The 15,000-nt window shown below is 37.6% G+C and overlaps 3 protein-coding genes and 2 non-coding genes across 7 annotated transcripts in view; 2 read left to right on the top strand and 3 right to left on the bottom strand.

Annotated features, from left to right (window-relative positions):
* The window catches only part of LOC148682145 (uncharacterized), a 208,802-nt gene extending 195,511 nt beyond the window's left edge, over nt 1-13,291 (top strand). The window contains exon 3 of the mRNA XM_088650443.1: nt 10,534-13,291. Coding sequence (XP_088506569.1) covers nt 11,824-13,137 — 1,314 coding nt within the window. The 5' untranslated portion in view covers nt 10,534-11,823 and the 3' untranslated portion in view covers nt 13,138-13,291. The remainder of the gene's footprint in view (nt 1-10,533) is intronic.
* LOC141381695 (uncharacterized) overlaps nt 1-15,000 on the bottom strand; it is a 287,837-nt gene that overhangs the window by 15,697 nt on the left and 257,140 nt on the right. The window lies entirely within an intron of this gene.
* Nucleotides 1-15,000, top strand: part of LOC137490940 (uncharacterized) — a 627,578-nt gene that overhangs the window by 551,287 nt on the left and 61,291 nt on the right. The window lies entirely within an intron of this gene.
* On the bottom strand, nt 5,069-5,150 carry trnas-aga (transfer RNA serine (anticodon AGA)). Its single transcript has one exon. It is a non-coding gene; the product is annotated as a tRNA-Ser (tRNA).
* trnah-gug (transfer RNA histidin (anticodon GUG)) lies at nt 5,851-5,922 on the bottom strand. Its single transcript has one exon. It is a non-coding gene; the product is annotated as a tRNA-His (tRNA).

Raw genomic sequence — 15,000 nt, 5'->3', positions numbered from 1 at the left:
TCCATTTTAAATTCTTCCAGATTCCCTCTTCATCTATTTCCACAAAGATTTTTTTCCAAAATTGTTCTGAAACTGGTCTTTTATGCACTTTGTTTCTGAAACAAATGTAGAAATTTTTAAGAACACATTCTTGAAAATCCTTCTCCTTTTCCTTTAAAAACACTTTTACATTATCATTGCTTTCATTATTTTGTTCAATTTTTACTATCCATTCTTTAGGTAATGCACTTTTCACTATTTCAAATTGTTTTACCAGAGTTTCTCTTTTGATATCTTTCCCAATCCCATCCATGGCATCCACAATTACTTGGCTTGGTAAAAACCCTTCTTTAATCTCATATAAAACATCCTTAACCTGACATACACCTGCTTCCAACCAATATTTAAAATATACTTCTTTCTCTTGTGTTAAAATATTACCATTTAAAAACAAAGGTTGATTTAATAACATGTTCCTCCCTTCAGGTTTAAAATCAACGTGATTTAAAAACTCACTCCATGCCTGTAAAACTTCTCTATAAAATTCAGGAATCCCAGTTATCATGCTTTGTTTCAGTTTCATCCATAAAATATCATCATTCATATTAAAACCCCCACATTTGTTAAGATAAAACCTCATTACATGTTTCCATTCGGCTTTAAATTCTTTATTTAAATACTTTTTTATTACTTTGACTCTCATGCTTTTCTTTCTTGTCTCTGGGTCTAACAAACCTAACCCCCCATCATCGGTTGCTCCAATTAATACATTATATGCAATTCTTGGTGGTTTTCCTTCCCAGATAAAACTCAATAAACATTGTTTTATTCTCTGCTCATGCCAGTGATCCATAGGGGTAACTCCTAACACATACCACATTTTTGACAACATCAACGTATTTACGATTAAAACTTTACCTTTCAGATTGACTCTTCTTTGTTTCCACCATTCTAATCTCCTTTCCATTCCTCCGATAATTTCATCCCACATTATCTCCTTATCTCTTTTCCCATTTTCTCCAAAGGTTATCCCTAAAATCTTTATTTCTTTCTGGTCTTTAAATTTAAAAACATCCGGTAGAATACATGCATTGCCTAATCTCATGACTACAGTTTTTTCCATGTTTACTTTAGCACCTGATCCATTACAATATCTTTCAATGATTTTCATTGCATTTATCACACTTTGCATATCTTTTAAAATCAGTGTAGTATCGTCTGCATATTGATAAATTTTCTGTTCTTCTTCTGTTTCTACAATTTTAATTCCATGTATTTCTTTATCTCTTATTATAGCTGATCCTAGAGCTTCAGTCACTAGACTGTACAGCTGTGCAGAGAGTGGACATCCCTGTTTTATGGATCGTGTTACATTAAAACAGTCTGTAATAAAACCGTTAACTTTAATACGACTAATAGCTCCGTTGTATAAACACTTGATCCATCTTAAAAAATTATTCCCAAAACCAACCTTATTTAAAACCTCAAATAGAAAATTGTGTTCAACTCTGTCAAATGCTTTCTCGAAATCTACACTTATTACATATCCATTTTTTCTCTTTTCTTTCATGTATTGTATTACATCTCTTATACTGCTAATTATGTCTGTGATATCTTTCCCTTTTACGCCATATGCCTGACTAGTTTTGATAATATCGGGTAAGACCTTTTTAAGTCTATTTGCTAATACCTTGGCTAAAATCTTAAAATCTGTGTTTAGCATTGTTAGGGGTCTAAAATTCCTCAAATCATTTTTCTCACCTTTTTTCTTATATATCAGTTTCACTAAACCAACTCTCATTAAATGCGTTGTTTCTTGTTTTTTAAAAACTTCATCAAAAATTTCCTTTAAAATTGGTGCTAAAACATCCTTAAAAACTTTGTAAAACTCAGATACTAATCCATCTAATCCTGGACTTTTCCCATTACTTAATTGCATAATAGATTCCTTTATTTCTTCTATTTGTATTTCCTCATCACACATCTTTTTATCATCCTCTGTTACCTTTCCCTCAATTTGATCCAATAAATTTTTTTCTTCTTTTTCATTTATTTCACCTTTTTTAAAAAGGCTTTCATAAAAATCTCTAACTTCCTTTAAAATATCCTGTGTTTCTTTTATTTTTTCTCCATTTTCTTTTTTTAATTCTCTTATAATTTCTCCGTTACCCTTACTTTTCTCTAAATTGAAAAAGAATTTTGTACATTTCTCTCCATCCACAATATATTTGGCTCTGCTTCTGATCATCGCACCTCTACATTTTCTTTCTTCTATGTTTCGTAATTCCTCCTCCAGAAACAGTATTCTCTCTATATCTACCTTTTCTTGATTTAAACTGTCATTTAATTCCTTTCTAACCTCTACTTCTTTATGTGCTTTTGCTTTTTGTATTGATTTACTCATTTTAATCGTATACTTTTTAATTTCATATTTTGTGTTATCCCACCATATTCTTTTATCTTCATGATACATCTCATTTTGTATTTCAGTATTTATTAAGTCCACTATTGCCTTTCTATAAGGTTCTCCTTTTAAAATTTCTGTATTTAAAATCCATATCCCTTTTCCTCTTTTAGTTTCATTAAAATCAATCTTCATTAATAAAAACTTGTGGTCGCTTAGCGTTGTTTCTTTAAAATAAACACTCTGTATAAAATCACCCAGTTTTTCCTTGCATAAAATAAAAGCAATCCTACTTTGCTTTAAGTTACCATCTACTAATTGTCTTCTTGAATATTCTCTTTTTCCTTCATTCCTTACTCTCCATATGTCCACTACTTTGTGCTCTGCCATTAGTTTCTGCAACTCTTTTCTCCCAGTGTCATTCCTAAAAACCATGCCATCCGCTAAATCAATTCTATTAAAAACCGTGTTAAAATCTCCTATTAAAATAGTTTCGCCCCATAAAATCATAAGATCATTTATTCTGTTAAAAAATTCCTTCTTTTCTTTTTCTGCTACTGGAGCATGAATGTTACATAATGTCATATTATTTTCTCTCATTCTAATAGCAAGGCATTTCCCCTCTTTATCATTGTATAGTTCTTCCACATCATTCTTTATATCTTCTTTGACTAAAATAGCGACCCCTCTTCCCATCCTTCCATCACCATTATTATAAAATATTTGCCCCCTCCATCTTCTTTTAAAATCTTCCATCACACCATCATTCCAATTAGTCTCTTGTAAACAAATTAAGTTTTGTTTTTTGCATAGTTCCTTTACCTTGTCAAATTTTCCAACATTTAAAAGACCTCTTGTATTAAAACTAACACAATTAAAAACCATTAAAAGAAAAGATAAAAATAAAAATAAATATTTAAAATACATTACTCATCTTCCCCTCCTTCTAAACTCCTTAACACATTGAACATATTAGCTTTGGCCTTTTTTCTAACATTGTCCAAATTTGGTTTTACCTTTAGTGTTCTTCTTCTTAAATTCACTTTCATACATTTGTCCATATTGTCCACCTTTGCATCTTCTTCATAATCCATGTCTTTGTTTTGCTCAATTTTTTCTTGTCCATTTTCCTCCATGTCTGAAAACTCAATTTCCATCATTTGATTTCCTCCCTCCTTCGTTTCTCCATCTTCATTAAAATCCACAACTTCTCCAGTGTTATTCTTTAGTTGTTCTATTTCTCTTTGCTGTGTTGCTTCTTCCTCCTGATCTCCTTCAAGTTTTGCATCTTCCTCCTTATTTCCTTCTTGCACCTGTCTGTCCACCTGTTTTTCTTTTTCTCCTTCCTTCCCTTCCATCCAACATTCACATTTATCTAAGAATTCTGCACACTCCGAGCATCTGACAGTGGTGCACGATCGTGCAAAATGCCCCCATTCTCCGCATCTGTAGCACTTGAAATTAGGACAGTCTTTCAGCAGATGGTCCGGGCTCATGCACTGCCTACAAGTTTTCACTTGCCGACTGTGCATCACCCGGAAATGCTGTGGTCCTTCGGCTGTTTCTAGCCTCGTGCTATAGGGCAGTGATGCCACCTCCTTCGGGAACCTTACTTTCAGGAACCTCGTCCCATCTTCGATGTCAGTGCCCGGGTAGCATCTTCTTTTAATTTTTGTTAGTGGCTCAACACCCCATCCTTCCAATTTTTCTACAATTATACTATTTTCCAGGTAGACAGGCAGGTGCAAGAAGGAAACTACATAATCTCGGTTGTGCAAACTTTTAACTTCACAGTTCACTCCATTAATTGTTAGTCCTTCTAAAAGTTTTTCACACTCCTCTTCTTTTTCCATGGTCAGTTCATATTCTTTGCCTTGTCTGGGTCTGAGCGCCAACATTTTCCCTTGTCCACATTTTTCCATTATCGCTTTAATAACATCTTCTGCCTTTACCTCAAGTACGTTTTCCACATTTATAATCACCGTAGCCTCCTTCAAGTATTTTCTCTCCGCAAACTTACTTTTTTCAGTTTTGTTTCCATTTCGTGGTCGTTTATCCAGTCCATTTTCGTTAGCCTTACTTGTTCCTCCTGCCAGTCCGTTGTCGTTTGCCGTGCTTGTTTCTCCTCCTAATCCAATGTCGATAGCCTTTCGCGTTCCTCCTGCCAGTCCATTATCTTTCACCAGTCGAGTTTCTCCTGCCATGTCCGTGTTTGTTGCCGTGCATCCGTCCGCCATTGCTTACTCCAAAAAAAGAGTTCCAAATGAAAAAAATAAGTTCCTCCCGAACAGCTAATGCTGTTGGGAGGAAAATAAACTTCACAAAAACAAAAAAAACAAATTAACTCTAATACTTTACAAATCAAAAAGAAAATAAACAAAGAGTAGGGAGAGCCTTTCTCTCCCAACTGCAGCCAAACACTTCCTGGAATGTACCAAGTTCGAGGATTTCCAGGGTGGTATGGCCGTAAGCCAAAAATACGATATCGATAACGAATACGATAACGGCGAGCTATGAAAGAGCCATTGTGACATATGTGTGGTATGTTCCTCCCTGTGATAAGCCCCTTTCTCTTCAGTGAGAACACTCTGTTGTTTTTCTCCTCCTACCAGCACAACGCTTTTCCCAAGAAACAATGGAAATGCAAACAATTGACGACTGCTGCAATTTTAAAAAGGGGGAGGACGTAGTCGGCAGGATTCGAACCTGCGCGGCGAGACCCCAATGGATTTCTAGTCCATCGCCTTAACCACTCGGCCACGACTACAAGACTGCCCGTATTGCCATTTCTTTATGCCTAGTACACATATTGTGCATCCAGATGAAAATTTCATCAAGCGATAGCTCAACGGCAAAAGCTGTGGCTCCACAAAATGAGCGTCACACGCCAGAACAGGGACTTGAACCCTGGACCCTCAGATTAAAAGTCTGATGCTCCACCGACTGAGCTATCCGGGCTCCACAACAGTAAATTACAAGTTGGCAAGGTTTGGGTTGTGGTCGGCGCAGACCTTTACAGTACACTAAAGTTTACCGTGAGATGGGGTTTTAAGCTTATGGTTGGTGTGGAGGTTGCTAAAACACGACAGGTTACTTTGAGGTTGGGTTTATGGTTTTTGTAGGTGTAGACATCAGTACAACACAATAGTTTGGACTTCATGTCATGTAGGAGACATTAAATAGATCAATGATAACTGCAGAATGTCTTTCTGCTGTTGTGGCAATGAATGGACACTCAACAATTGAAAAGATTCCTTCCATGCCTTAGAAGCGTGACTTGATCAGTACTTATCTACACAGCATGCTGGCATCAAAGATCCTATTTCTCTTATATCATATCCCTAGTCTTCCACACTTCAGGAAACGTAAACATTCAGGACGTGCCGTTAGCACAGCCTGCACTAAAAGAAGGCTGGAGATAACGGATGGCAACACAGAGTGCGACACCAATGTCACCTTGAAAAACCTGCCGTGACCCGGATTCGAACCGGGGTTGCTGCGGCCACAACGCAGAGTACTAACCACTATACGATCACGGCGAGCTATGAAACAGCCGTTGTGACTTATGTGTGGTATGTTCCTCCCTGTGATATGCCCCTTTCTCTTCAGTGAGAACACTCTGTTGTTTTTCTCCTCCTACCAGCACAACGCTTTTCCCAAGAAACAATGGAAATGCAAACAATTGAAGACTGCTGCAATTTTAAAAAGTTACAGGATGTGGGTATAGTTGGCAGGACTTGAACCTGCGGGAGAATACCCCAATGTATTTCAAGTCGATCGCCTTAACCACTCAGCCATGACTACAAGACTGCCTGAGCTGCCATGTCTTGATGTGTAGTACATGTATTGTGCATCCAGATGAAACTTTCATCAAGCGATAGCTCAACGGCAAAAGCTGTGGCTCCACAAAATGAGCCTTACACACCCAAACAGGGTCTTGAACCCTCAACCCTTAGATTAAAAGTCAGATGTTCTACCGACTGAGCTATCCAGGCTCCACAACAGTATTTTACAAGTTGGCAATCTTTAGGGTTGTGGTCGGCGCAGACCTTCACAGAACACTAAAGTTTACTGTGAAATGAGGTTTAAGCTTATGGTTGGTGTAGATGTTGCTAAAACACGACAGGTTACTTTTAGGTTGGGTTTATGGTTGTTGTAGGTGTAGACATCAGTACAACACAATAGTTTGGACTCCATGTCATGTAGGAGACATTAAATAGATCAATGATAACTGCAGAAAGTCTTTCTGCTGTTGTGGCAATGAATGGACACTCAACAATTGAAAAGATTCCTTCCATGCCTTAGAAGCGTGACTTGATCAGTACTTATCTACACAGCATACTGGCATCATAGATCGTGTTTCTCATATCGAATCCCTAGTCTTCCACACTTTAGGAAACGTAAACATTCAGGACGTGCCATTAGCACAGCCTGCACTAAAAGGTGGCTGGAGATTATGAATGGCAACACAGAGTGCAAATCCAATACCACCTTGAAAAACCTGCCGTGATCTCGATTCGAACCGGGGTTGCTGCGGCTGCAACACAGAGTAATAACCACTATACGATCACAGCGAGCTACGGGACAGCCACTGTGGCTCTCGTGTGGTATGTTCCTTCATGTGATATGCCCCTTTCTCTTCAGTGAGAACACACTGTTGTTTTTCTCCTCCTACCAGCACAACGCTATTCCCAAGAAACAATGGAAATGCAAACAATTGATGACTGCTGCAATTTTAAAAAGGCTGCAAATGTTCAGGCGCTGCAACATGATTGGCAACAATGTTGGAGCGAATCGCTCCGATTGGCTCTCATCTTCAACATTTGTGAAATATTGATGGACAATCCTTCAGCAGCTGGCATTGCTAATCCATTGTGCTCTTTAAATCCCATCCTCGTCGCTAATAAGTCCTGGCATTCGAGAGAGCCTGGTGCTTCTGTGGAACTTGTTTTACTCTCACTCTTTTAGCGTTTTGAAGGATGTTGTTGCAAAATTTTATTACGAAGTGGCCAAGTCCATCGAATCCCATCCTTGTCGTTCAAATGCTTTGGCGTTTGAAAGAGGCCGGTGCTTTTGTGAAAGGTGTTTTACTCGCACGCTCTTATCGTTTTAAAGAATGTTGTTGCAAAAATTCATGTCATCTTTACCGAAAAGAGCTGCAAATACATACAGAAATGCTATAGTGCAGCCCCCATCAGGAAAGGGAATATATACATGACGAGGTGGCCGAGTCCATCGAATCCCATTCTTGTCGTTCATATGGCAAAACTGAAAGTCATCTTACTGAAAATAGTTGCAGAAACATACATTTACAAATATGTGGCACAGTCCGGCCTCCACCAGAGAAAAAGGTGTAAGCGAGATGAGTTGGCAGAGTGGTTAAGGCGATGGACTGTTAGTCCATTGTGCTCTGCACACGTGTGTCTGAATCCCATCCTCGTCGCTCATGTTCTGTCATTCGAGAGATCATGGTGTTTCTGTAGAAGTACTTTCACTCTCACTCTTTTAGCGTTTTGAAGGATGTTGTTGCAAAATTTAACGTCATCTTTACCGAAAATAGCAGCAAATACATACAGAAATGTCAGATTCCAGCCCCCATCATGAAAGTGAGTACATACATGACGAGGTGGAAGAATCCATCGAATCCCATTTTTGTCGTTCAAATGCTCTGGCGTTTGAAAGAGGCCGGTGCTTCCGTGGAAGGTGTTTTACTCGCACGCTCTTATCGTTTTGAAGGATGTTGTTGCAAAATTTAACGTCATCTTTTCCGAAAATAGCAGCAAATACATACAGAAATGCTGTAGTCCAGCCCCCAACAGGAAAGTGAGTACATACATGACGGGGTGGCCGAGTCCATCGAATCCCACTTTTGTCGTTCATTTGCTCTGTTGTTCATACGGCAAAACTGAAAGTCATCTGACAGAAAATAGTTGCAGAAACATACATATACAAATATGTGCCACAGTCCAGCCTCCACCAGAGAAGAAGGAAAGGCTGGATGAGGTGGCCGAGTGGTTAAGGCGATGGTCTGCTAATCCATTGTGCTCTGCACGCATGGGTTCGAATTCCATCCTCGTTGCTCATATGTTCTGGTATTTGAGAGATCATGGTGTTTCTGTATAAGTTCTCTCACTCTTTAATTGTTTTGAAGGATGTTGTTGCAAATTTTATGTCAACTTTTTCAAAAATAGCTGCAAATACAAACATATGCCATAGTCGAGCCCCCATCATGAAAGTGAGTACATACATGACAAGGTGGAAGGGTCTATCGAATCCCATCCTTGTCGTTCGAATGCTCTGGCGTTTGAAAGAGGCCGGTGCTTCCGTGGAAGGTGTTTTACTCGCACGCTTTTATCGTTTTGAAGGATGTTGTTGCAAAATTTAACGTAATCTTTACCGAAAACAGCAGCCAATATATACAGAAATGGCGTAGTCCAGCCCCCAACAGGAAAGTGAGTACATACATGACGGGGTGGCCGAGTCCATCGAATCCTATTTTTGTCGTTTATTTGCTCTGTCGTTCATATGGCAAAACTGAAAGTCATCTGACCGAAAATAGTTGCAGAAACATACATTTACAATTATGTTCCACAGTCCGGCCTCCACCAGAGAAGAAGGAAATTATGTGACGAGCTGGCCGAGTGGTTAAGGCAATGCACTGCTAATCCATTGTGCTCTGCACGCGTGGGTTCGAATCCGATCCTCGTCGCTCATATGTTCTGGCATTCAAGAGATCATAGTGTTTCTGTACTACTGCTCTCACTATTTAAGCGTTTTGAAGGATGTTGTTGCAAAATTTTACGTCAACTTTATCGAAAATAGCTGAAAATACAAACATATGCCATAGTCCAGCCCCCATCATGAAAGTGAGTACATACATGACAAGGTGGAAGGGTCTATCGAATCCCATCCTTGTCGTTCGAATGCTCTGGCGTTTGAAAGAGGCCGGTGCTTCCGTGGAAGGTGTTTTACTCGCACGCTCTTATCGTTTTGAAGGATGTTGTTGCAAAATTTAACGTAATCTTTACCGAAAACAGCAGCCAATATATACAGAAATGGCGTAGTCCAGCCCCCAACAGGAAAGTGAGAACATACACGACGGGGTGGCCGAGTCCATCGAATCCCATTTTTGTCGTTCATACGGCAAAACTGAAAGTCATCTGACCGAAAATAGTTGTAGAAACATACATTTACAATTATGTTCCACAGTCCGGCTTCCACCAGTGAAGAAGGAAAGTATGTGACGAGGTGGCCGAGTGGTTAAGCCGATGGACTGCTAATCCATTGTGCTCTGCACGCGTGGCTTCGAATCCCATCCTCGTCGCTCATATGTTCTGGCATTTGAGAGATCATGGTGTTTCTGTAGAAGTACTCTCACTCTTTAAGCGTTTTGAAGGATGTTGTTGCAAAATTTTATGTCAACTTTATCGAAAATAGCTGAAAATACAAACATATGCCATAGTCCAGCCCCCATCATGAAAGTGAGTACATACATGACGAGGTGGAAGGGTCTATCGAATCCCATCCTTGTCATTCGAATGCTCTGGCGTTTGAAAGAGGCCGGTGCTTCCGTGGAAGGTGTTTTACTCGCACGCTCTTATCGTTTTGAAGGATGTTGTTGCAAAATTTAACGTCATCTTTACCGAAAATAGCAGCAAATACATACAGAAATCCTATAGTCCAGCCCATATCCGGAAAGTGAGTACATACATAACGAGGTGGCCGAGTCCATCGAATCCCATTCTTGTCGTTCTTATGCTCTGTCGTTCATATGGCAAAACTGAAAGTCATCTTACCGACAATAGTCGCAGAAACATATGTAACCCTAGTAAAATAGTTAAATAATTATTTATAATATTATTTAGAGCAGTATAATCATATTATTATTATATTTACAAGTCTTTATAAATATGATAAACGAAATAAAATTCATGTATACAAATATAGTTTGAGGTAAAGTAACAACCAATCAGCTTGCCACAGAGAGAGAGAGAGCAGAGACGAGACCGGTTGGAAGATTAATAGAGGAGCAAACTTGAACAAAAAGAATAAAATACAGTATGTTATGATTCCCAAACAGTTTAAAAGTGATTGTACTTGTACTAAATCAAGTTGTACCTGCAAAATAGTTGTTATTTAGTGTGTTTAAGAGTGTGTTGAAGTCAGACTGCATGTTGCATTGCGTTTACTGTGCGCTCAAGCCATTTTGCAATCGCGTGTGTGTGAGAAGACCATAGAGTGATGTAGACATCGCGAATTTGACAGGTATGCCATTATATTAGCTCATTTTATGGTATACATGTGTGTGTATGTGTTTTATTTGTTCCAAGTGTTGTATATTTTGTATGTTTTTGAAATTATTTTGAACATATTAAACTTATTTATGAATTCTGGTCTGTGATCAGGCCAGGTTTTTTTCTGAGGACATTTTCCCAGTTTCACTGGATTCCTTGTATTGATGGCGAGCCTCCTACGTCGACCTGGAAAATTGTGAAGTACACATATTTCAATTTATCCTCATTTCACCTGATAAAGTAAGAATTTGCTAAAAAGTTAATTCCTTTATTGGACTGCGATTTTTAAATACAGCTCTAAGGACTGATTTTCTTGGAGGTAAAAATTAGAACTTTATCTGAATTGAACTGATTTCACCAATTTCAGAGTGAACAACGACACTGATTTATTTGTGTTATTTTATGGTTTCTTTTGTTTTCACTTGAATTCATTTATTGTGATTTGTGTTTGATTTAAAATAATTGTAAAGTGGGTGCACCCTGGGGTTGTGTATAAATAGTTATGTTACTGATGTAAGTATTTTTTACTAAGACAAATACGAAAAGGAAAAAATTCATATAATCTAAAGTAAAATTATTTTTGTATTTAAAACATTCAACAACAGTTTGTCTTTGGTTATTGCTCAGTTTCACCCCCACCCCCTTTTACTTACCTTGTAATCTTCTGGTTTTATTGTCTGGTCCAATAATAAATGAATATAGTACACTTGTTACACTTGGATGGGAGACCGCCTGGGAATACCAGGTGCTGTAAGCTTTTCGAAGTCCTTCATTTGGCAGCTGATACACTTCCCCGTGTCACAGCTTCGCTGCCATTATTTTTTCTCGCCTTCAAGGGCATTGTTTCTGTCGGTGCTGTGTCGATGCCAGCTGAGCTGCGCTCGGTCCCTGGTGCTCTTGACAGCCTCTCGCGCTTGCGGCCATACCACCCTGAGGGCGCTAGTGAGTAGTGTGTGTCAGGAAGTGTGTGACTGCAGTGTCAGTGTGGTGAGGAAGGCTCACCACATGTTTTTCGTTTGTTTGTTTTGCTTTTGATTTAACTTTTTTCAGCAGTTTTTCTTTTTCTTTCTTTTTGGTTTTTTCTTTTAATCCTCCCGACAGCCCGTGCTGTTTGGGAGGATTTATTTTTTTCTTTTTTTGCTTAAAATGGACGGACAACCTGGAACAGACATGGCAATGGCGGACGGTGTACGAGACAATGAAGACAATGGACTGGCTAAAGGACAACGAGATGGAAAAGGAATAAGTAAGGATTTTTCAAAAAGAAGATATTTAAAAGAAGCAACTGTGACAGTGAGTGTGGGGAATGTAAGAGATGTAAGAGCAACTGAAGTGATTAAAGCAGTGGAGAAGAAGATTGGATGTGGAAAAATTTTAGCAGTGAGACCAAAACAGACAACATACTATGAAATTACGCTGGAACAGGAAGAGGATACGGAGGATTTAATGGATGGATTGGACATTAATGGAACAACTTGTGAAGTTAAAAGACTGCAAAATAGAGAATATGTTGTCTCTTTCATGCACCTGCCTGTTTACATTGCTGATGATAAAATAATAGAGAAATTGGAGGGCTGGGGTGTTGAACCCTTATCAAAAATTAGAAGGCGCTGCTATCCGGGCACAACCATTGAAGACGGGACAAGGTACATCAAAGCATGTTTCCCAAAAGAAGTTGTCTCCATCCCATACAGCACAAAAATAGACACAGAGGATGGCCCACAATATTTCAGGGTGATGCACAGCCATCAGGTGAAGACTTGTCGGCTGTGCATGAGCCCTGAACATGTGATAAAAGACTGCCCTGAATTTAAGTGCTACAAGTGTGAGGAGAGGGGGCATTTTATGAAGCACTGCAATGCAGTGGTGTGCCCGGATTGCAGAGCCGTTTTAAACAAGTGTGAATGTTGGATAGAGGAAGAAGAGGAAGAGCAGCATGTAAACGGGCAGGTGCATGAAAGAGACAGCAAGGACAACGAAGAAGACACAACAGTACGGCCAAAGGAGAAAGACATTACAAGTAAACATACTGAAAACCAACAACAACAAATCGATGAAGAACAAGTGCAAGCACAGGAGAGGAAGGAGGAGCAGACACAGATGGAGGAAACAGAGACTATTCAATGTGAGATGGACCAGGTGAAGGACGGAAACAAAAAGGTTGATGAACAGACAGATGCAGAAAAAGACGACAAAACTACCTCAAACATGGAGGAAACAACCAGTTTTAAATTTGTGGATCTAGATAATGAAGAGGATGAAGAGCGAATGGAGGTGGGAGGAAAAAAGAGTGAAGAAGAAGAAGAAACAAACTTGACCAAACCAGAGACAAGAAGGAGAAGAAGAACACTAAAGGTAACACCAAATTTACAAGCTAACAGAAGGAAACAACTTTTTAAAGAGACAGTTGAAAAAAACAGATTTGAACTTTTAAGAGACTTTGGAAATGAACTGAAATGAAGGGTTTTAAAAATATTTTTATTCTTTTAATGCTTTTAAGATTTGTCACTTTTAATGCCAGAGGACTTTCAGATATTAGAAAATTTGATAAAGTTTTTGAAATGTGTAGGAATGAGGATGTTATTTTATTACAAGAAACAAATTGGAAAGATGAGAGAATGAATGAAATAAGAAAAATGTGGAATGGAGAAATTTTATACAATAATGGTGATGGTAGACTAGGAAGAGGGGTTGCAGTTTTAATTAAAGAAAAAAGTGGGGTGACGTGCAAGAAATTATACAATGACAATGAAGGGAAATGTTTAGTATTTGAAATAAAGTCTGAAGAAAAAACAATAATTATGATCAATGTTCATGCACCAACAGAAGAGAAGCAAAAGGTAGAGTATTTTAACAGTTTAAATAATCTGATAAAACAACATACAGAAGTTATTATGATGGGGGATTTTAACACTGTGTTCAGCAAATTGGAAATGGCAGAAGGAATGGTTTTTAAAACAGATAAAGGAAGAGGAGAATTGAAATTATTAATGGAAGAAAACAATATGATTGATGTTTGGAGAGAAAGAAATGAAAAAAAGAAAGAGTACTCAAGAAGACAGTTAGTGGGGAATTTTATGTGTAAAACAAGAATTGATTTTATTTTATGCACAAGGAATATTGAGAATTTTATTGGAAATATTAAATATAAGGAGACTAGTTTAAGTGACCACAAACCAATTTTTATGCAATTAGACTGGAGTAAAGTGAAAAGAGGGCCAGGAGTGTGGATTTTAAATACAGATGTTTTAAAAAATGAAAACTATATTTTAAATATTCAAAGATTAATAGAAGAAGAAAAGAAAAATGAAATATACACAGAGGATAAAAGATTATGGTGGGAAAATGTTAAGTATTTAATTAAAAAGTATACGATAAAATATTGCAAATTAATACAGAACATTAGGAGAAAGAAGGAGAGAGATGCAAAAGAGCAATTAGATATTGAATTGAATAAGAATGAGAAAGATATACAAAAAATTAAAGAGCTTGAAGGAATAATAAAAGAGATAGAAGAAAAAAATATGAAGGGGCAAGATTAAGAAGCAAAGCCAAACATGCTGTGGAAGGAGAAAAGTGTACAAAGTTTTTCTTTAACTTGGAAAAAAGTAGAAGTAAAGCCAAAATATTTAATGAATTAAAAAGAGATGATGGTGTAGTTATAGATACAAATGATGAAATATTGGAAGAAATTAAAAATTACTATGACAAGTTATTTAGTGCAGAGGGTGTGATAGAGGAGGACAAAGCAGACTTATTAAAACAAATAAAAACAACAGTAGGAGAGATAGAAAAAAAGGAATGTGATGAACAAATAAACGAGGAAGAAATAAAAAGAGCAATTAACGAGTTAAATAAAAATAAAAGTCCAGGAATAGATGGGTTGGGGAATGAGTTTTATATAGTTTTTAAAGATATTTTAACTGGAATTTTAAAAGAGGTATATGAGGAGATTTTTAAGGAAGGAGAATTAAATGTAAGAATGGGAATGGGATTAATGGAATTGATATATAAAAGGAAAGGAGGAAAAAATGATTTAAAGAATTACAGACCAATAACAATGCTAAATACAGATTTAAAAATTTTATCTAAAATTTTAGCCAACAGACTTAAAGAAATAATGCCAAGTATAATAAAAACAAACCAGGTATACGGAGTAAAGGGAAGAGATATAGCGGACACAACAATTAGCATTAAAGACACAATAAGATACATGAACGAAAAGAAAAAAAGAGGCTTTTTAATTAGCTTGGATTTTGAAAAGGCATTCGATAGAGTTGAGCACAGTTTTTTATTTGATATTTTACAGAGTTTTGGATTTGG

Source organism: Danio rerio, chromosome 4, assembly GCF_052040795.2.
Source record: "Danio rerio strain M-AB ecotype USA chromosome 4, GRCz13ab, whole genome shotgun sequence".
Classification (NCBI taxonomy): Eukaryota; Metazoa; Chordata; class Actinopteri; order Cypriniformes; family Danionidae; genus Danio; species Danio rerio.
Note: the sequence above shows the minus strand (reverse complement) of the source record. Positions and strands in the feature narration are given on the sequence as shown.